Source organism: Mastigoproctus giganteus, chromosome 4 (genome assembly GCF_048544385.1).
Source record: "Mastigoproctus giganteus isolate SK-2022 chromosome 4, ASM4854438v1, whole genome shotgun sequence".
In the NCBI taxonomy this organism is placed as follows: domain Eukaryota; kingdom Metazoa; phylum Arthropoda; class Arachnida; order Uropygi; family Thelyphonidae; genus Mastigoproctus; species Mastigoproctus giganteus.
Window position 1 is genome coordinate 103,998,627 of NC_143578.1, and position 23,908 is coordinate 104,022,534.

The 23,908-nt window shown below is 35.3% G+C and overlaps 1 protein-coding gene across 1 annotated transcript in view; it reads right to left on the reverse strand.

Moving 5' to 3' along the window:
• Positions 1 to 23,908, reverse strand: part of LOC150086960 (KICSTOR complex protein SZT2-like) — a 1,378,951-nt gene that overhangs the window by 641,572 nt on the left and 713,471 nt on the right. Inside the window, exon 37 of the mRNA XM_090372336.1 lies at positions 2,628 to 2,727. Coding sequence (XP_090228462.1) covers positions 2,628 to 2,727 — 100 coding nt within the window. The remainder of the gene's footprint in view (positions 1 to 2,627; positions 2,728 to 23,908) is intronic.

Consider the following 23,908-nt stretch of genomic DNA (forward strand, 5'->3'; position numbering starts at 1 on the left):
GAAGTCTCTCTACCACATTCTGTCAGATTTGTCTGTTGCCTCTATCATTCTCCCAACTCCACTAATCACTTAGAATTCTTTCACTTCCTTTCTTCAAAACTTGACTTTCTCCAACCCAACTTTCCTAACAGCGAGGAAATTTTCCTGGGTGATTTTAATGTTAACAACTGCAGCTAGCTTCCGTTTTCTACTCACAAAGACCCAGCTGGTTCAGATGCAGAGGCTTTTGCAATTACTAATGGCGTCACACAGATTGTTCATTTACCTATCAGAATACCAGACAGTCCTAACTGCACAGCCAACATGCCTAATCTTTTTCTAACAAATAACACTTCTAGGTACATGGCTGAGGTGTGCAGTCCTCTAGGCACCTCAGATCACAACTTGGTAATAGTCTCTTCTCCAATGGAGCCTTTGTCTTGTGGCCATTCTCAACCTTTGGCATTGTTTGCTTGGCACTGTTGTTTGGCATTACAAGAATGCAAAATGGGATGATCTGCGAGATTTGTTTTCTTCTTTTCCTTGATCTGATTACTCTTTCAAATCTTCTGATATCAACGTTTGCTCAGATCATTTCAAGTGAATTATTCTTGTAGGGAGAATATTGGAATCATGTATTAGTGCATTGCCATTTCCATGAAAATTTTTGATTAGAATTATTCAGTGTTGATAACCAAAGAAGGACAACTTAACGATTTTGTATCTGATAGTGTTAAATTTAGTGTTTTTCAAAGGTATTACAATGAGGTATTTATTAAAATATAGCAGTTTTTTTATGCAGCTAGGCACTAGTTCTCTTCTTTTTTTTTCTTTTATACCATGGTTTGTTTGTTTTTTTTTTTTTTTACGATACACAACAAGATTGCTGCATATTGTAATTGGCTTGTATCCAAATCTCCAGGTTCAGGTTCATTTTCTTCCTACATCACAGCTTGCAGCAATTGTAAAGGTTTTTAATCAGTCCAAATTAGATTTCTAACATGCTAAGGGAAAATTGCTTCTTGTCCAAATGGTGGTTGAGCATTGTGGTGTCTTGCCAAAGCTACTGGCGACAACTTTTGCCCACCCTACCCCACCTCTGTCAACACCAGATGGTTCTACTGCCTCTTCAGTCAAAGACAAAGTTGACCTACTAATATCACTTTTTTTTTTCCAACTCGTGCGATTGATGATCTTAGTAAACCACGTCCCACCATCCCCAGTGCATTCCATACAATGCCTCCTGTGGTCTTCTATCAAAAGAATATCAGAAGGATTTTGATGAATCCTGATACTAAGAAAGCTCCATGTTCTGATGCTATCTCTACACTTGTTCTTAAAACCTGTGCTACTGAATTTACTCCTCTTCTGTGTCACCTTTTTTCACCAAAGGTGTTTTCTGTTCTGCTTGGAAATTTGCTCATATACAACCAGTTACTAAAAAGGGTGACAAATCCCTCCCCTCCAGTTATTGTCCCATTGCACTTACTTCTACTCTTTCTAAAGTAATGGAGTAATCAATTAATCCCCAACTCTTAAACTATCTAGAAACCTTCTAACTGATTAACAATTGTCAGTATAGCTTTTGTCAGTGTCAATCCACTGGTGATATTCTGGATTATGTTTCCCATCTACGGGCAAATTTAATGGAAAAGTTTGGTGAAACTCAAGCAGTTGCTCGTGACATTTCAAAGGCTTTTGATCATGTTTGGCACAAAGGTCTTCTAAATAAGCTTCCATCTTATGGCTTGCCAACTGTTTTTTGAAATTGGCTATCCAGTTTTCTCCCTTATCGCTTACTATGGGTGATGGTAGCTGGCTCTCAATCTTCTAACTTTTCCATTAATGCTGGCTGGCTAAAGAACTGAACTTCTCCAAAGTTCAGTTCTTTCTCCCAATCCTTTCACATCTTCTATATTAACAACTTTTTCCATTCAACAGAAATCCTATCCATAGTTTTTCTGATGACAGCACATTGCATTCCACCTTCCAGTTTGAAAAACCTTGCCTGCACAAATCAGCTTTAATTTCTTGAATGTCCACTAACAGTTCCTTAAATGCTGATCTGCAGGTATTTCTCCAGTGGGGCAAAGATAACTTAGTTGCTTTCAATCCTTCTAAAACTCAGTCCTGTCTTATATCTCGCAAAAGGAATTCTTTTGCTCCTCTGCTTATCTTTTATGACACTCTGATTTTTAAGCAAGATCATATATCTCTACTGGAGATTACCCTGATTTCTAATCTCTCTCTACGCAAAAGCATATTACAAATATTGCTTCCTCTGCAATATTTGTAATGTAATGCTTCCTCTGAATTTAAAAAAATTAGGTTTTCTCTTTTGCTCTTGGCATTACCTTTCTTCCAAACAGCCCTTCACTCTGTACAAATTGCAAATGCATCTTCTCAACTTTTAACCCATGTATGGTACTAAGTACTATAAGTTCTAATACCTCTCATGTTTAAGGTGTTAAAAAAATATATATATAAATAAATAAATAATCACCTATAAGCAATTCCAAATGAATGCATCTTTTTTCTGATGATATGTTACATGGCAATGAATGTAACATGGACTGTCACATATATTACATATTAATAAGGAAAAGAACAATACAATATTCCCACCGAAAATTTAAAAATATACTTACCTAAGATAAAATACAGAGCCAGCTCCATCTTGATAGACAAACATATTAACACGGTTGTTAACGGAGAAGTTTTTTAACACTGTTTTCAGTGCTTGAATACCTGAAAGTTAATAATAAATAAAAATGATAAATTCAGTTTATTACACTATGAGAAATTACTAAGTTAAAAGTTATGTGCACTTGCAATGAAGCCTCTGAAGGCAAGTTGGAAGAACCTAAAAGAGTTGCACTGTAATGAAAAATCAAAAGACGCAGGGAAGATTCGAAAGATCAGTACAAGAAATTAAATACTACAAAAATATAAACATATAATGTTATACGTGTGTAATTCAGATCCACATGAAACTGAGTTACACAAGTATAAAACTACACAAGCATAGTATTTTTTTTTAAGAAGTGCATGCAAAATCAGTAATTAAAACTTAATTCTAATGATAGCTAGTGCACATGCAAACTGGTATAGCTGCCAAATTTTTACTTTCAAAATGCAGGATATTATTATTATTAGCTATATGGTGCAAGGAAATCTGAAGCTTATGCTGAACAAGCCAAAAAAAAAAAAAAAAAAAAAAAAATCCTGAGAGAGAGAGAGAGAGAGAGAGAGAGAGAGAGAGAGAGAGAAAGAGAGAGAGAGAAGTAGAAGGGAATTACCAAGAAAGAGAAGAATGATGATATCCAGCTCAGGACCATGGGTATGCCAAGCCCATACTCACCAGATGTGAGCCCATGGGGTTATCAGTCATTTGTAGCAAGAGAGTTTTTGTAGGTCTGCATGGCACAGTAAATAAAATTTTACTGACAAAATACACATTTTATATTAAAATACAGCTAATTGTTTACCAGTGCAGTATGCTTTTAAGGGACTTAGAGGGGAACAGGTATTCTGTGTGTTATCAGACACTCAATCTAAAACACTGATGGATCCAATATCATTCTGTTACAGAAGATTTAGGAGAAGTCCGTTGGCCTGTGTCCCTAAAATCCACTCATGCACACCTTCTCGATCGTAAGCCCTGTTACGTCACTTAGGTGGAAACGTACGTGTAGAGTGGTTCTCTTCAAGACGCCTGGTCAGCGTGAAGAGGAAAAGACCAAACCCTCCAGCATATGATGTACGACGAAACAAATGACCCTCAGTCCCCAGCAGCTTTCACTTCCCCTCTTACGGCAGCAAGAGGATCAGAGTGGAAACAGAAAGTGCTAAGAATCTCTGGGTATGACCAGGCTGCCATGCGCGGAAACTGAACTTAGCCTGTTACAATGTAAGATCACTCATCAGTGAAGACAGGATATTAGAGATGGAAAAAGAACTAGAAACTGTGAATTGGGATATCATCGGTTTGGCTGACACAAGAAGAAGAAATGAATCGCTCATAAGTTTATCAAGTGGAAATCTGTTGTACATTAATGGAAACAATGAAAGGAGCGAAGGTGGAGTTGGGTTTCTGGTCCATAAAGATATAAAAAACAACGTTATGGAATTCAAAAGTACATCACCAAGGGTGTCAAGACAAATACTCAAGATTTCTAAGAGGTACAAGCTAAAGGTTTTTGATTTATGCACCAACATCGAGCCATGATGAAGAGGTTGAAGAAATGTACACCGAAATTGAGAGTCTTCTGGATGAGCAGAAAACCAACTACATTATTATTATGGGGGACTTCAATGCTAAGGTTGGAAAAAGACAAAACAGTGCAGAAAGGCAAACTATGGGAAATTTTGTAATTGGTGAAAGAAATGAAAGAGGTGAAAGACTTGTCGAATTTGCAGAATCTCAAGGATTGTCGGTATGAACACTTTTTTTCAAGAAAAGGGTGAACAGAAAGTGGACATGGAAGAATCCAAATGGATTAACAACTAATGAAATCGACTTCGTCCTCACTAACAGAAGATATATCCTGAATGTTACTGCCCTGAATAAGGTAAATGTTGGAAGTGATCACAGAATGGTAAGATGCACACTTGATATAGATGTAGGAGAGGAAAGGAAAAAACTGAGTCGAGTAAATAATACGAAGGTCTTTGAGATAACAGAAGAGGAGAAAGAGCAGTATGTACTGGTACAGAAGAACAAGTTTGATCTTCTGCAGACTGCTCAGGACCAAGATATCGACAAGGAATATTACAATTTTCTGAAAGTGAGAAAGCCCAAGTTAGGGAAAAAGAAATTGAAAGAAGAAAAAATTAGTCAAGAAACACTTGTTATGATGAACCGAAGGCGACAAATGAAGAGCAAGATAAACTGACAAGGAGAAAATTGAGTATACTGAGTTATGCAAAGCCATTAGAAAGAGGCTCAGAGAGGACATAAGAAGATTTAACACAAAAAAAGTAGAATAAGCATTAAGGGAAAACAAAGGACTTAAATCAGCAGCCATGAGCAGTAATACAGAAAGACAAATGATACTGAAACTGAAGAATAGCGATGGTGTACTTATAAATAGCAGAGAAGGCATAATTCAAATAGCAGAAGACTACTATAGAGAATTATACAAGGGGCGAGGGAATGATGCCAGCAGTGGGAAAGATGGATTGCAAATTAGCAACACATACTACATACCCGATATTCTTCCTAATGAGGTAGAACAGGCATTGAAGAACATGAAGAATCAGAAACCCCTGGGGAAGATGAAGTTACTGTAGAGTTGTTAAAATTGGGAGGAAGAGACATAACACAAAAACTGGCAAGGCTCTTCACAAAATGCATTAGAAAAGGTGTGACGCCTAAGCAGTGAAATAACGCAATCATAGTTTTGCTGCATAAGAAAGGAGATAAATCAGAAATTGGAAATTATAGACCAATTAGCTTGTTATCCCACATCTACAAGTTGTTCACAAGGGTCATTACTAATTGATTAGAAAGAATACTTGATGAGAATCAACCGAAAGAGCAAGCTGGCTTTAGGACAGGATTCTCAACTATGGATCACTTTCACTTAATATCACAGCTAATGGAGAAAGCAAATGAATATAAAACACCATTATGCCTGGCATTTGTGGATTGTGAAGCGGCATTTGACTCCATACAGTATAAGGCAATGTTTCGGGAACTGGAAAAACAAGGCATAGGTAATCCACATATTATGATTTTGAAGAAAATATATGAGAACGCTACGTCCTTTATTAGACTAGACAAAAACATAAAATCGAGAAAGGAATTCGACAAGGAGACAATATCTCCAAAGCTGTTTACTGCTGCCCTTGAGAAAGCTTTCAGAAGATTAGACTGGTTGCAGAAAGGAGTCAATGTGAATGTAGAGTACCTAAACCATTTACGATTTGCAGATGATACTGTGGTCATAAGCCACGATCCCAAAGAATTAGAGGAAAATCTTAATTGGTTATGTAGAGTTAGTAAGAATTTTGGACTAAAGATGAATATGGCTAAAACAAAAGTAATGACGAACAAGTATGCTACAGAAAGGGACATAATGATTGAAGGAGCAGTAATTGAAAAGGTGGAGTTATATACTTATCTGGGACAAGTTATTAGCTGTAATAATGATAAATGGCTGGAAGTCAAGAGAAGAATAAATTTTGGATGGATAGCATTCAGGAAATATAGTCACATACTGAAGAACAATATCCCAGTTTGTCTGAAACGTAAAATAATGAACCAATGTATACTCCCCACCATGACTTATGGAAATGAAACTTGGGCACTCACCAAAAGAATGGAAGAGAAGCTGAGAACTACGCAGCGAAGAATGGAATGAATTACATTGGGAATCAGACTGTCAGATAAGAAAAGAAATACATGGATTAGGCAGCAAACTCAAGTAAAGGGCATTCTTATCAAAACTAAAGAACTAAAATGGTCTTGGGCAGTACACATAGCTCGAAGTCATGATGACAGATGGACTAAGAAAATAACATAATGGTACCCAAGAGGAACTAGAAGAAAACCTGGAAGACAATGGCAAAGATGGATAGATGAAATTTATGAGTTTGTGGGTAGTAAATGGATGGCCATTGCACAAAACAGAAGGAACTGGAAAGTTGCTGGAGAGGCCTTCATCGTGCAGTGGATTGAAAATGGATGATGATGATGCTTTTAAACATTAGCTTACCTAATATGTTTCTCTCTGCGGATTTCTGTATGGACATTCTAATAGACTTTAACTTATTCTGATTGTTTTAAGAAAGTTACTGTTGTAGACTTTGCCTTTTTCAGAAATGCTGACTCAACGTTTTGCTTCTATCAATACCCCTGCTGCCTAAACTTGGCAGACTTTGTTGTAGACTTTGCCTCCTTCAGGAATGCTGACTCAATGTTTTGCTTCTATCGATGCCTCTGCTGCCTAAACTTGGATGTCGGGAGGATTTTCCAAAGTTCACCAGAAAGAACTGAACTTAGTTTTGTTTTTCTAAGCTGGGTGAATATTCTCTCACATCCAGCACTGCTCAGAAGTATTGTTAAAATTCCAATCATGACTTGGGATAATTGTTTTTATATTTCAAACTTCCTTATACACTTTTCAGTTCCCACCTAACCAGCGTACATCAATTCATTGTTCTTCCCTAAGAGCACCTGGTAGGTTCTCACAGTTAAACTAACAGAACTGGTGCTGATACACATCTATTGCTTCATCTATTCCTTTATCCTTAATGACAAGTACTGGAAACTTGTCATTAAGGATAAAGGAATTTCAAGGAAAAATACCAGTTGATTAAATATGTGCTACTTTACCATTTAGAGGAAGAACACTTATTTTCAAGGGGAACACATGCACCATGTAGTCACCTGCACATCATAAAGCATTTCCTCCATGAGAAGAGAACACAATTTTCTCCTGTTTTAGACTCTCATGACGGTGGTGGTAGAAATGCCTATAACCAGGTCAGAATCAACCATCTGACTTAGTCTAGTAAGGTAATCAATTATCAAAATGGAAGTAGAAGATTTGAAATCTGTTGTTAAAATAATTCTGCACATAACATTCTTCGACATATCCAAGAGTAATGATCTCAGAACATTGATATGAGGTAAGTTATATTGAAGAGCTATGTCCAGATTTTCAAAACTTGGCATAACATTTAAAAGAAACAAGGAAATTACTTTATTCAAAACAGAATGAAGAAACATTAAGATATTCATTGCATATTGTGCACAAAAAGCACACAGTGCCAGTACAGATATCGACAGCCATTCTATGACTGGTGTTAAATAAAAAAGCACATGAAATGAACTGCTAGATTCTGTCGGCACACTAATATTCTGGGATATTAGCAGCAATACTTCATTTTTGTTTAAAGCTTGTACATACACATTTTTATTTGTTTTGTGTTGAAATTAGTCTATGTAACCTCAACACGAAACAAATTTTATTCTTGATAAATTTTTTCATTTTTTCTGATTCACAGCAAAGCCCAAAATTTAGTGTTTGCTTTTAGCTAAGAATTCCAAACTTTTACTTTTCAACTATTATTTAAGAATTTTCAGAGTGTACAGAATGTTGTTAATTTTCAATATTTCAAAAATTATGGCACATTGAATGCACTCCCTCAAATATATATATATATATATATATATATATATATATAAAATATTATTAGTATAAAATACACTAAGTAGATGTTTATGCATAGAAATGAACTAATGAAAATACGGTGTACCCAGGGAGCGATATACGTTGTGAACGAAGGTGGAAAGAAAGGAACCGGAAAACATAGTTGTAACGATAGAAAAGTAAACCAAATGTTTTTTTGAAGAGACGACCTAGGTGGAGATAGCATTGCAGAGTCTTTCATAATTTTTGTGTCTTCATCAGAGGTCATCCACCAAAATCATGAAAAAGACAGCAATGCTCTTACTTCTGTTTCCGACATGTTCTGTATGTCAAAGTACACGTGCGAAAGACCACATGGTAATATCAATTTTAAATTTTGAATAAAATTTGAATAACATTATACCAAGTTTGCAATTACATAATGTGTTAATAAAGTATTGCATACAGAACATGAATGACCTTACAGAAGTAAGTGGAAGTTACAGAAGTAAGTGGAATGCTATGGAATGGAAGTTACAATAGAGAAGATAGGGGGGAAGAAAATTAAGAATTAGATTAAATAAGATTAGATAAGACTGAATTACAATAACATGAATTATGGATCAGGGTCACTGCTATCGCAAAAGTGCTCTACAGCCATAATGTATATGGGAGTGCATTCAGAAGGGAAGTTACAGAAGTAAGTGGAACGCTATGCGTTCCACTTACTTCTGTAAGGTCATCCATGTTCTGTATGCAATACTTTATTAACACATTATGTAATTGCAAACTTGGTATAATGTTATTCAAATTTTATTCAAAATTTAAAATTGATATTACCATGTGGTCTTTCGCAAGTGTACTTTGACATACAGAGCATGTCAGAAACAGAAGCAAGAGCATTGCTGTCTTTTTCATGATTTTGGTGGATGACCTCTGATGAAGACACAAAAATTATGAAAGACTCTGCAATGCTATCTTCACCTATGTCGTCTCTTCAAAAAAACATTTGGTTTACTTTTCTATCGTTACAACTATTTTTTCCGGTTCCTTTCTTCCCACCTTCGTTCACAACGTATATCGCTCCCCGGGTACACCGTATTTTCATTAGTTCATTTCTATGCATAAACATCTACTTAGTGTATTTTATACTAATAATATTTTATATATACATTATGGCTGTAGGGTACTTTTGCGACAGCAGTGACCCTGATCCATAATTCATGTTATTGTAATTCAGTCTTATCTAATCTTATTTAATCTAATTCTTAATTTTCTTCCTCCCTATTTTCTCTATTGTATTATTCTTGATGATTTTATATATATATATACACAGAGAGAGAGAGAAAATGTTTTATTGGACAACATTCTATTGTAATCAGTTACAAGATTGAATAGTAATGCAATATCCCTTCACAGTCAAAAAGCCAGGTGTTTACAGATAACAGGTGTATCGATTATACTGAGACTAACAAAGAGGGTGACAGCCAGAAACATTAAGGAATAAAATAAAATGACATTAAACCATAAGACATTAAAGAATAATAATAATAAAAAAAAAAACATTAAAGAACAAAACAAGACGACATTGACTGATATAAGATGACATACAATGACATCTTTACAATGACATTAAGTTAAAAAACATTAAGATGATGTGGCCTGACATTAAACAAATCACATTAAAAAAATGGTGTATTGTGACATTAAAAGAATGAAATTTAATAAACAAAATGACAATTGGCACATATATCGTATAAAGTGCTGATTATTGTCTTCACAGTTCATGGGTAAGAGCAGCAGGACAAGTATCTGTCTCATTCCCAGTTACGCTCATTAGTTAATTAACAGGACTTTCCAAGTGGTGATTAAAGGGTATGTTGGCTTGGATGCATTGAAGAGAAGGCTTATCATTGTACACAGTGTCCAGACCATCGTTGACTATTACTTACTTAGACCATCCGTGGTGATTTCGCTTGTGTCTAGACGTGTGTGATGGCTTGTAACGCTTTTCTCGAGATGGTGGTGCCACATCTCCAGGGGTCACTCATCCCTGTTTTAGTTAAGGGGTTAGGCTTTGGTAGATACAGCTAGCAGTCCATGGCCTATGATGAAGAACTGGAGCCCATGGGGTGTGTGTGTGTGTGTGTGTGCAGTTGAGAATTACATTCCTATAGCATCAGTTGACAGCAAATTTCTCTTAAGGTTGGTATCAATGTTCTGGATTCATCCAAGCATCTGGTAGGGTAAGAAACGATCTGATCTGATAAGTGAAGGTGTGAGTGAATATGATAAATTGTTAGGGTGGCTCTGAGCTGGGCAGGTAGAATCTTCCAACCACAGAGAGAGAGAGATCCCAGAATGAAGGAGATGTGATGAGTCCGGTAAAAATCTTTACCGTGACTACCAGTCTTCTTTTGTCAATGAGAGAAGGCAACCTGGGGATTCCCAGGGCCAGAGACATTTCAGTTGTATGGATTTGGGGTGTCAATCTATGTTTGTAGGTTATGGACCCAATATTCCGCAGCCAAAATTGGTTTTATGTTTGTAGGTGCTGCTGACACCCAGATTTCAGCTGTATAAATTAGTGGGGAATATATGATGGTCCTGACATATTTAGTTGTGCCACGTGACTGATGATTTTTTCGATGTGAGGGTTAAATCTCAGTTTCATTTCAGAAACAACCTCCAAATCTAAATGATACAGAACAGCTGGGATGGCAGCTCTGCTGATGTTAGGCGAGATGGTTGTTGGTTATTTCTTCAAGGAGTAGAGCATGCACTCACACTTTGCTGGGTTAATGTTAAGGTCAAATTGTTTGACACAGCCTGCTAGTGCAAGGAGCACACTGTTAATTTCCTCTATGATCCTAGTGGGGTCTATGTTTGTTTGGATAGAGGTCAGTATTTTTAAATTTTCAGCATAAGACAATATATCTGGTCTCTGAGTTATAAAAGGGGAGATAATGGCAGTAAAAAGGAAGCCAGAGAGGACCCTCCCTTTGTGATACTCTTGTAGGTATTTGCTTGCTATAGATTTTGTCAGAATTATAGAGTATGATTGTATGGTTGAGAAGGAGTAATGAGAGGAAGTGCTATGCATCCCCAGCTATGGAGTAGTTGTCTTCAAGCAGTCATACGAGAGCAGGTATTTGAACGGCATGAAATGCTGCTTCGATGTCAATGTATAGGTGGCAGTGAACGTGTTAATAGACTATCTGCATGAGTGAGGATAACATGCTTAGAAATATCAGCTTGACTGACCTCTTTAGGATTGCTTTTGCTAGAAGTTTGTAATCAAAAGTTTTCGATATTTTAACCACGAATTGGATATAAACATGAGTCAGTGCCACTCATTAGTGAGCACTTGTACTTTTCAATTTGGTGACTCAAAAGTGCTCAATGCTTTTCTTACCACTTCTAACCTGTTCTTTAAGCAGACTTCTCAAAAGGTTTTTAATGTTCAGCCACCTGTCTAGATACACATTCAACCAAAGATAGATAGCCAATGTGCATGCACATGTATCAAAATATCTTTTACTACAGTGCATCAGTTGAAATTGTTTAAATCTATTTTTCTTTTAGTTTAATTTTCTAGATAATAGTAAATGCTACCAAGTATTCATTCACTTTTGTAGAAATGCATGCAACTGCCTTTTCATTACACAGATTAATAAAGTGCGAGGTCAGCACTATTATCGCCAAGTGCTCAACTCCTCTTTTAATACCCTTACTACTAAATCTACAGTTTTTTGAAGAAATCCTATGGATTTTCAGGTAGTTCAGAAAAAGATGTCCAGTACTGTGAGCTGAAGAGTCACATTCCAATGATGGCTCTGATAGCAAGCTGCTTTCAATTTGGTGATTGTATTGTTTGTTTTTATTATTAAAAAAAGGTGGCCACAATGGGACATAGCAGGAGTTGCCAACAAGTCGATTCTGGCTTTAATTTCAGTTGATCATGACGAATTTTAAATATATATATAAAAAATAGATTATCAAATCTAAATGTTATTATTATTATGCACCCCACTGCATAAGATTATTACAAATCTGGTGAACCACATGATTACTCTTGTTGCTGCACAGCTGTTAGGCTTATCTAGTGAAAATTCATGCAGTTACGTTGTGGAGAGCATAGTGTATGTGTCGAATTCTTATTTAGCTTACTTATTATACATTAATACCCTTTGATTTAAAATGAATATTATGAAAAAGAGTAAAATGTATCATTTTCATAAAGAGTGGGAACCAGAATACTTTTTTTGTAATGATAAAAGAAAAATATTGTTGTTTGATTTGCAATGCTTCCGTGGCTATACCCAAAAAAGGAAATTTAGAAGCACTTCAACACACTCCGTGGTAAATACCAATCGGATTTTCTCCCTAATAGTGACCTTATAAAAAATAAATTAAGAGAACTTAAATCCAGATTATTAGCACAACAAAATTTTTTCATGATACCTAATTTACAATCTAAAGCAATAACTGTAGCATCATTTAAAGTAAGTCATCTTCTTGCAAAAAATGCGAACCATTTTCTGATGGTCAATTCATCAAATTGACCATCAGATTTTAGAAATAAAATCTGATGGTCAATTTCTCTTTTTGAAATTTTTTTCAAAAAACAGATTCTCTTTTTGAAAATTTTAAGAACAAATATGAAATTAAAAGTGTTCTTCAAGATCTGCAATTATCTCAAAATACTGTGATGCAACACATCGAAAAAATTAGTGAAAATGTGAACAAACACATTTTGTTCACATTTTTGAATTGAGTGCTCGTATTGCTAATTGTGTGTCCTTTTCTTTACAACTGGATGAATCTACAGATGTCAGTGATACAGCTCAATTGCTCGTTTTTATTCGTATGGTTTTCGATGATTCAAAAATTTTACTGAAAAAATTAAATTACCACTATTTAAGCTCATATGAATAACAACATATGGAGCTAAAGCAATGACGGAGCATCTTAACAGATTCATTGCATTGTGGCAAAAGGATGATGAATTCCCAGATTTTTTGAGTTATCACTGTATCATTTAATATTTTGCTGGGTAACAAGTGTTAGCCAGCAAAAGATTAAATACTAAAAGTGTTATGGACATAGCTTTCAAAATAATGAATTCCATCAGATGATAATTCCTTCAAAGGAGACTTTTCAAAATGCAACTCGATGAAAATGAACCAGATCTGATAATACACACAGATGTGAGGTGGCTGAGTTGGAGTAAGTTTCTACAGAGATTTCAAAATTTTCTAAAGGAAATTAAAAAATCTGTAATCAAAGGGGAGATGACTATCAACAGCTACAAGATACAGAGTGGTTGTGTGATCTGGCTTTTTTGGCAGACTACCAGTAAATTAAGTGATCTCAATTTGGAATTATGAGGAAAAAATAAAAATGTGGGTGACATGATTAGTAGTATTTCTGCATATAAATATCAATTTTTGGCAATGGCTAAGGATCTGAAAGGAAAAAAAATTCGATAATTTTGCAAATATGCAAGATCATTTGCAGAAATATCCTGTTTGTGAATTTAATAGTGAGAAATATGTTTCTGAAATTTAGAAAGTTGCAGATGTTTTGAAACCAGATTCAGTGATTTTAAAACAATCGAAGACGTTGTTCAATATATTTCATATTCGTTTAATGTTGACTTAGATACAAAACAAATTGGAGAAAAAAATTGCTGGTATTTTTCACATGGAGAAAATATTACTTGAAAATGAAATTATCCCATTGCCCCTAACTTATCACAATTCTCTGTAACCTTTACAAAAGTTCTACACTGGGGTCTCCCAGCCTGTATGCAATATTCAAGGTACAATAAAATGGAATAATTATCTGTTTATTTCTACTGGCACAGTTCCTATATATATATATATATATATATATATATTTATCATTGACAGAACCCTATGAGCTGTCCTAGCAGCCAACTGTTCACAAACCTTCCATCAGATTTTAAAGTGTTACTTCCAAGTTCTTTTTACTATAAACAGTCTCTTAAGTTTGGTGGTATCCAAGTGGTATGTTATTCTAGGATTATTGTTACCAGATACAACTTGCATTTTTCAGAGTTAAACCTCGGCTGCTATTTAATAGCCATCCAAATAATTTATCCAAGTCTTATTCAAGTAGCATACCCTGATTACGTCATTAACTACCTGTCCCATCTGTATTATCATCAAACTTAGAGATTAAACTTGAAATACCTAAATCAATATCATTCAAGAAAATTAGGAAACAGTAAGAGGCCAAGAACTAAACCCTGTGGAACACCACTCAGAACATCAATGCATAAAGAACAGTGGCTATTTATAACTACTCTCTGATCACTTAACCAACCCTATCCATATTAGTAGCTGCAGCACTATGATGTGCCTGTGTGAAATATTTACATAGCATCCCAATCAATTTTGTAACATTATAAATAAATAAATGAAAATACTTCAATAGTTTTCCTTATCACAGCACATCACATTGGAAAAAGTAACAATTTAAAGACAAAAAAAAAAAAATTATTCGCAATTCAAGGATGCATATATATTTAAATACTTTTAAATATCACATTTTCCATATGATAAGACTCACAAATTTTGGGAGAAAAATTTATTACATATATATGAAACAGGTTCAAGATGTTTACAAAACAAAATGTCAGTATATAATGAAATTTTTATTTGTCATAGAGCAGCAAAATCTCATCATCACTATGGTTACACTTGTCTGTTATGATCTGGAGGCTTGAATCCTTCAAAGAGTGTAAAACCTACAGAGCATTAACTAATTTCAACTGTCTTGCAAGAAGGCAACTATCTCAAGTTTCAATAACTCCCATGTGTTTTTTATTCATTCTTAAACTTGTGAAATGGTTGGTTATTTCATTCACCCTATTGGTTCAATAATTTTGATTTAGTGCATCCATTCAGTCCACTCTCCATCCATGAAATCTTTAATTGATTTGTTAATTGAGATATCCAATAACTGCTGGCTAGGGATTTGTGGAATTATACATAACCCAGGCTTAATTCAGCAACCATCCTTTTTCGTTGCTTCTACAATGTAATATCTGAAATGGTCATGAACTAAAAAGGTAGTTCTTTAAGGACACCTGGATGTTTTCACAATATTTCTCTAGTCATAGCCAGAGATAAAAATAATGCTGCGCACACACACACACACACACACACACACACAGTATACCTATGACCACAAGGTGTATAGGAATCTTTGGCACTATCTGTTATACTTTCATCCTTATTCATAATGGAAGGGGTTTTTTTTTTTTTTTTGTGTTTTTTTTGTTTGATGCTGTCTAACATATTACTGAAATTTTTATCAGAATGTCAACTGCTAAAAAATTATTTAACTATTTAAAGCAAATTGCAGATTCATACCAGGATCCTGAAGAATTTTAGTGACAAGTTGACTCTAGTTAAAATTTCATACCATACATTTATGGAACAAATAAAAATAAACAGTGAATTTTTCCCAGCCAAATATTTTGAGTATTATTTAGAATATTCAACAAGTTTGTTCATTAATAGGTATCATTTCAAATAAACCATCACACAATTCTCCAATTTTTTTTAAGTGGTTAACTGAAGAATTCTACTTAACCATTTTGCTTCAGATAAGGTTTTTCAATACACTCCCAGAAATATTTTGATGAAGAAAAACACTTAAATATTTCTTGTAAGTTTTCAAAAAATGTATTATGTCATTATGTATTAATTATTACTACTGGCACCATTATTTACTATTAACTTTAGGCTATGATTAGCTGATTAGCACAGGGTAAAAAACACCCCAGGATTTAAATCCAAAATTCTTTTAGTATTAGCATTAGTATTTAACAGTGGCAAATGATGCATGAAAGCAAACTTATACAGCATCAGCGAGAAAAAAAAAAAAAAAAAAAAAAGAAGCCATTTCACTATCCATCCCCTCCAATAGTTTCTCTGGTTCTTCCTTGAATTTATCCAAACTATCCACTTCCACAACAACATTATTCACCCCCAGGGACTCACATCTGGTGAGTATGGGCTTGGCACACCCAGGGTCCTGAGCTGGATATCACCATCCTTCTATTTCTTGGTGATTTCCCCCCCCCCCCTCTCTCTCTCTCTCTCTCTCTCTCTCTCTCTCTCTCTCTCTCTCTCTCTCAGGGTAACTTGGGAATTTTTTTTTTTTTTTTTTTTGGCTGGTGCAGCACAAGCTTCAGGCTTCCTTGCACCATGTAGCTAATAATAATAATAATTATTATTATTCCACCAATTAACCACCCATTGACTGAAGGCAACCTACTACACACCTATTCTATAGCCATCTTCCTCAATTTCAATTTATGCTCATTTATAGGCATAGTCTCAGTAAGAGGAGGAAGAATCCCAACAGTACTGAGTTTGCTAAAGCCATTCAAAAGCCTTAAATACCTCAATCAGATCATGTCGCAAGTGCTTCGTCTCCAGACACTGCAATTTGCAGATATTAAGCTATTCTTGGTAAGAGCATCCCATTTATTCCCCTCACCAATCTTGTTGTCCTTCTCTATACCAGCCCAGCAGCTTTACATTCTTCCTAAAATCAGGCCTCCACACCCCGTGTGCAGTACTCAAGGTATGAGATAATCACATCCTTATCCCTGCTAGCAATATTCTGGTATACTATGTTGGATAGGCAACTTGTGTGAACAAGACCCGCTAATAGAAGCTTGATGGGGGCTTTTCATTTATACCATCTTCTAAGGGGAAGAGAACATGTGTCAAATGCCATATATACAGCCCCGCCATGTTGGCGAAAGGAAGAGAAGCAGGATAGAAGGAAAATCCCCCCCCCCCGGTATTTCACTAATAGTTTGAGAATATGAAGGTCTAGGGATTTAGAACAGCTTCATTCAGAAGAAAGAATATGAAAGCTTCCACTCAGAAATCCATGTGTGTGACTACCCATCCTTCTTAGTACTGATTGGGGGGGGGGACTGTTATGTTTTGTTATTAAATTTGAACTTGTAGGATATTTGTTTTAGATTCCACTCCTCTGAAATTATTATTGGTCTACGCATGTTTATTGACTTGTTTATTGATCTTAATCTTATTGCTAGAGTTTCACTGGTCTAGCTTAAATTTTCTGTCTTATTTGTCTAATATATTGGTGTTTTCAAAGATTGGATAATTTCCTATGTCTATGTGGTGAGCTACCAACTCAGAATAAATTTTTTCCGTCAAGTCTATTTTTTCTTTATTATTTGAGACTACTTTTAAACTGCTTTTGTGTCTTTGGATTCTGCTATGTAACAATGTTCTCGTGCTGCCTATATATATATATATATATATATATATATATATATATATATACAGCCACAGTCTGTTGTGCAAGGAATTAGCATTACTAGAGGCATATGATGCAAGAAAACAAGCTTATATAGCATCAGCCAAAAAAAAAAAAAAAAAAAAAAAAAACATTCCAATTTCACCCATCCATTCACTCCAAATATTTGTCTAGTTCTGCCTTGAACTTACTTAAGTTGCTGACCTCCTTACGATATACTTGCATAAACTATGTTTGTTTGTTTGTTGTTCAGTCTTTTTTTTTTTTATTATTATTTTTTGTTGAATTTTTAATATATGCCCATAGTTTCTTCAAATGACATATATGAAGGCTAGGTATACCCCAAAATCTTTGAAATTTTTTTTTTCCAAAGGTTGTTGGTTAGTTTCAACATATCTTACATTGAAAATAAACAATGGATGGGAGGCCTATCCATTGTTTTTCCATTACATCTCATTTTTGTTTTTCTTTACTATTTCTTTTGGCAGTACTTAAGCCATTTCAGGTAACCGCAGTTGGAGAATCTGTCCTTAAGTAATATCATTTCCTGTTTACAGTCATCCAGTATAGTTGAGTACTTGAATGCATCGCTGAACTGGGCTATTAAGATTGATTTTTTGTGAGAAAGGGGTCCGTAGCTGTCAAAATGTAAATTTGTGATCTATTTTAGTGTTGATTTTGGAGGCATTTCTATTAATCTTAGATTTAAGAAGTTTATGCTATTGTTTTCTTCCTTTTATATTGTAGCCTTTTATCTACATCAGCAGTTCCCAACCATTAGTTCGCAAACCCCCAAGGATCTGCAATAGTGTTCAACGGGTTTTACACTAAAAATTCAGTAATGGCATCTGCTTAGATTTACATAGGTATATTTTTGTAAACTACAAAATATAACTAATAATAAACAACAGAATTAGATAAAATTAAATGTAAAATAAAGAAATGCTAGCAAAAGAAACCACATCTCCCATAATTCCTTATAATTAGTTAACTATCTTACAGTATACAGTTGCTAAATAAATGTTTTCCATACGATTTTTTTTTTTTTTTCATTCTCCCATTTTTATGTATAGATACTTAATAATTTTTATTATTATGCAATATCCCTTATAAAAATGTAGTACTGGAAACATTTTATAATAAAAATTCATAACTATTATAAGATTTCAGATAATATAGGCTTAGTGGTTCCCAACAAAAATATTACATTGAAAGGGGTTCGCGATAAAAATATTACATTGAAAGGGGTTCGCGAGGCAAAAAAGGTTGGGAACCGCTGATCTACATTATTCAATTCATGAAAGATTTTATTTATGGTATCCAGTTTTTCTATAAGCAGACAATCATCAACATACCTTGCATAGAATTTAAGAGATGGGGAAGAGTATTTGGCAATGATGTGATTCTCTATTTCCAAGAGGTAAAATTCAGAGATATCCACTTATGGAACCTCCTACTGGTACCCCAAACACTTGTTTGGAAAAGACTGCCTTCGAAGGTGAAGTAATTGGGGGATAACAGTATATTTAGTAAGTTTTTCATGTCAGTGATTTCTAATTTTCTTCCGTTTTTTAGTGTGGGATCATTGTGTAACAAATGCTGAGCTGTACATTTGTACAGGTACTCCTCATTTTGTGCTGGTCCAATTTGCACCAATTAGCAATAGCGCCGATCATTAATGAGGCTTTTTTATTTTTATTTATTTATTTTTTTTTGCAATTTTTTTTATAAATTTAAAGTTTAAAATCGTCAGACAAAATTTATTGCCATCATACCGTACTATGTATCATGTACTGTTCACATAATTTAGGACAATCTGAGCCAATCAGCAATTAGCATGTCTGTATCATAGCCAATCAGACAAGAAAGATTCCCACCCTCAAAGCCACTCATGGATGCAGGTGGTAAAGGTCCGTGCAGTGTAGCATTCAGTTGGTTGGTGTTTACACCATTTACATGTGTTGGAAATTTATTATGCTAACATTTTTTTTTTATTAATTGTACAATTAGTAAATTAAATAATAATTAATAATAGTGGTAGCCATGTGCAGTTTTTGCTAATTGTGTTATAAAATTTTTAATTTAATAGAATAAAGAGACGCATCTCTGGTAAAAGCAGTTCACTGAATCCTACTGCAAATGAAAGCGTGAAAAAAGGCACGTTGATCTATCACATTGGAAAATAAGATGGAGGTTTATTTAGAGGATAAAAGCTGGTGACAGAGGCTTAATGTGTGTAGGGCTATGAATATGCCTCCATCGACTATTACTACAACTATGAAGAATACTAATAAAATAAAACAATCAATGTAAAGTGGTAGATAAAATTTTTTGGTGCATAGAACCGAACCGTGTGATTTCTGATTGACTCCATTATATAAAAGGTTCCATTTGCACCTGTCCCCTCAGGAACCTAACCCCGGCGTAAATCGAGGGCTATCTGTATATAGTGATTTTATATTGAAGGGATATAATTTGTCATCGTGTTCCAATTTTATGTTGTTGACTGAGGAAAATAGGTGTTCCATATTCTTTATGCGATATTTGGAATAATTTATTAAAGGTTTTAGTAAGTCAACTGCAAATTTTGCCAAGTTTGCTGTTGATATGTTTTTGAAACTTACTATGAAACTTACTTAATGACACCAAAGATGTAGGGTGAACGTGTTGTATGAGCTAAGGGATTTATATGCAAATTGCTTGTAATCTTTTCTTCTGAGCATAATCGTTTTAATTCTTTTTTTGATTTTTTGGGATTTTTTTCCTAGTTTTTTGGGGTTTTTTTTTTTTTTTGTTAGTTGTTGGCACATCAGTTTCTGTGGCCATAATGCACCTCCCAAAGTTTTTTTGCATTTTACTGCGATCCAAGCCCGAGGCGGGATTCGAACCTGTGACCTTTGGGTTGCCAGGCAGGTACTTTACCCACCTGGCTAGCCTGGTTGGCAGTTTTTAGGCATGTATTTGTATCTTGTAGGTTTGTCAGTTTGTTGTCATAATCAGATTTGTTTATTAATACTATTGAGTCGCCCTTGTCAACCTTTTGGATGACGATGTATTTATTCGTGGCTAATTTTTTGATGCACTGAAACCCCTCTTTTGAAAGGTTAGGAGTAACATTTGGTTTTTTATTTATTATATTGTTTATTTACTTAATTAGCTTTTTTTCTACTGCTGTGATTATGTAACTAGTGGATCTCGATCACACAAGCTGTCTGTCCAACATGTCTAGTAGTCTCGAGACAACAAGATTCCCACAATGTTTTTTATACAATGTCAATTCTTGTATATCATTGACAAAATCCCATAAGCTGCCGTGGCCACCTGTCAGCACTGTGCAGAGACCATCATATTTGACTGCACAATTTCCCCCAGGTTCTTTTCATTTCCCACTACCATGAGTGTAGTAACAAACAGTAGACATGTTACTCTGTGATTACTGCTATCTATATGCAGTACGCTGCATTTCTCAATTTAGTTACCATTTCTCAGCACATCTGCCTAATTTTTCTAAATGTTGTAGCAGCAGCATAACTTCATTACTGTCATTAACCATCCTGCCAATCTTTTTATTATTTGCAAACTTAGACATTAAGCCTGATATAACTTGCATCAATATCATTAATGAACACAGAAAACAACAATTGATACAGTACCAAACTCTGTGAAACTCCACTAATAACATTAGTATCTGAAGGGCAGAGTCCATTGATAACCACTCTGTGTCTTCTCTCACTCGACCATCCCTTTATCCATACCAGTAACTTGCTCTTAAACGTCACACTGCTTCAACTTGTACCACTGCTCCAACCTGTCTTTTATGTGCAACAGTACCAAAAGCTTTCTGGAAATCCAAGTATGTGATATCAAAATTATTTTTTTGCATCCAGTTCCTTTGTCACTGCATCAGAGTATCCAACGAAATTGGTCAGACAAGATCTCCCTTAACGAACCCATGCTGCAGGGGCAGTCCTAGGGTATGTGGCACCCACCTTTAAAATTTTTGTCATATGTGTAAGTAAGTTTCAGGCGCCCCTTGAACGTTGGCACCCGGGTGCAGTCCACCCCTTGCACCCTCAGGACGGCCCGTCCCTGCCATGCTGTGACTGACGTATAACTGCAAACTGCTGTTTAGATGGTCTTGGATTACTTGTTTAAGCAGTGGCTCAATTATTTTCCTTGAAACAGAAATTAAGCTAACAGATTTGTAATTACTCATGTCACTCTGTGAAGTGTGGATACATTTGCACGCTGCGGTGCAGAGAATCCTCCTGTGCATTCAGAGATGGTCTCAAGAGGCAAGCAAATGGCTAACCATTTTCTTGCCTCTTTTGCTGCCTCTCTTAATACAACTGGATAGATCCCACCACTCCAGGTGCCTTTTTATCTTTAATTCAACAATTTCTCTTTCAGTTACCACAAAACCATTTAGCTCCATGTTAGAGTTTGATAAACTTCTTGCATCCCCTCCTCCAAAAAGAATTCCTAATGTGTGAATGTAGTTGAAAAATACCTATTCTGCCTGTCAGCAACCTGAGCTGGATCATCAATAGTTAAACCATCAACGTCAAGTGGACCAATGTGATTCAATCCCTTCCTTTTATTGGTAATATAAGTCAAGAAGTATTTGCTGCTTTTCTTGTCATTCTTTGACAAAGACTTCTCGCTATCTGCCTTGGCTTGCTTACCCTCCTTTGTGACTTGATTGCAGACTAGTTTATACCTACCACAGGCTTCTGCATCGTCTGATAATTCATACGCATCCCATGCATTTTTATTCCTTGCTATTTACGTGTCTCAATAGTTCATTTGGCATCCATTTTGTCTAAGCCCTGAACTTATTTCTTAGTTGTTATGAAAAAGCTAGTAGCTTCTATGATTATTTCCCTGAATGCTTCCCATTCTGAATTTGTTGTTGGTCCCACTGTATAGAATTTAAAAATATGTCTGAGATGACTATAGTTTCCTTTACAAAAGCAAAATCCCTCCCCTTTATCCTTGATGGTAGTTACATCTTTAAGTAAATCCCAAATCATCACACTGTGATTGTTCTTTTATCTATGGCTCTTCAATGCATGAAGTAATACTGATAATAATCAGATCGAGAGTATTTCTCTCTCTTGTCACTTCTCTAACATGCTGCTGTAGAAAACAGTCATCCAATAAATCGCAAAACTCTTGCTAATCTGTTAGTGAACACCCTCACAAGTTTCAGTCAATCTCTGGAATGTTAAAATCTATTATGAGACATTCTGATTTACTGGCCCACTCTATTTCTCATTACAGTTGTTCACTATACTCATTAAAGCCATTCAGCTTAAAACACACCGCTACTCTGTTTTGTTTTTCCAGTGTTATTATGTTACACCCAGCTGACTCAACATTGCACTGCCACCCATGTCAATTGGATGCACTGCCTTAGATTTTATGTGCTTCGTAAGTAAGAGCATAACCCCTCCCTCCTGCTTACTCCTCCCCTCTGTTCTTTCTGCATTCATTGTACTTGCCACTTTTCTCTGAACCACATTTTATCTGCACATGATAATGCCATTTTCACAGTCCAGCACTAACATCCATAACACAACAAAATGTCAAGAAATGCTCTTGAATTTCTGTCTTTATTTACATAAAGTTAAGATGTCATTTATAATCTTATTAGCCAGAAAAGAACTTATGCTATTTTGAAATTTGTCATCAAGATAAGAGGGCATATTTCTGAATTCTCAACTATTATTCAAATAACATATATATTCTATTATAACAGTAACAAATTTGATTGGCATTAGCAGAGGCATATGATGCAAGAAAGCAAACTTATGCAGCATCAGCCAAAAAAAAAACCACCATCCCATTTCACCCCTCCATTCATTCCAAATGCCTGTCCAGCTCAGCCTTTTATTTAATTAGGCAATCAAATTGCACAACAAAAGATGGAAGTCTGTTCCTCCAATCAACCACACACTGGCTAAAGGCAAATTTCCGCACATCAATTCTAAAACTGCCTTTCCTCAATTTGAATCTATGCCAACTCAGGTTCTTAATCTGAGCAAGATGAAGAATCCCATCAGCATTCAGCTTGCTCAACCCATTCAAGGCCTTATACACTTCAATCAAATCACCTTGCAGGTACCTTACTCTCCAGGTGCTGCAATTTGCAGAACTTAAGCCTTTCTTGGTAAGAGCACCCCTTTGTTCCCCTCACCAATCTTGTTGCCTTTCTCTGTACTCGTTCTAGCAACTCTACATCCTTCCTAAAGTGAGGCTTCCAGACTGGTACACAAGGTATGGCCTGATCATTGTCTTATTGTCCATGATACCAGACAGCTTCCACTTAGTGTGAAGAAAAAGAAAGAAGTCATTGTAAGTAAATTTGATGAATTTGAAGTACTGATTAAGTCATCAAATTATTATTATTATTATTAGCTACAGGTGACCCCCGCTTAACACTGATAATTCGT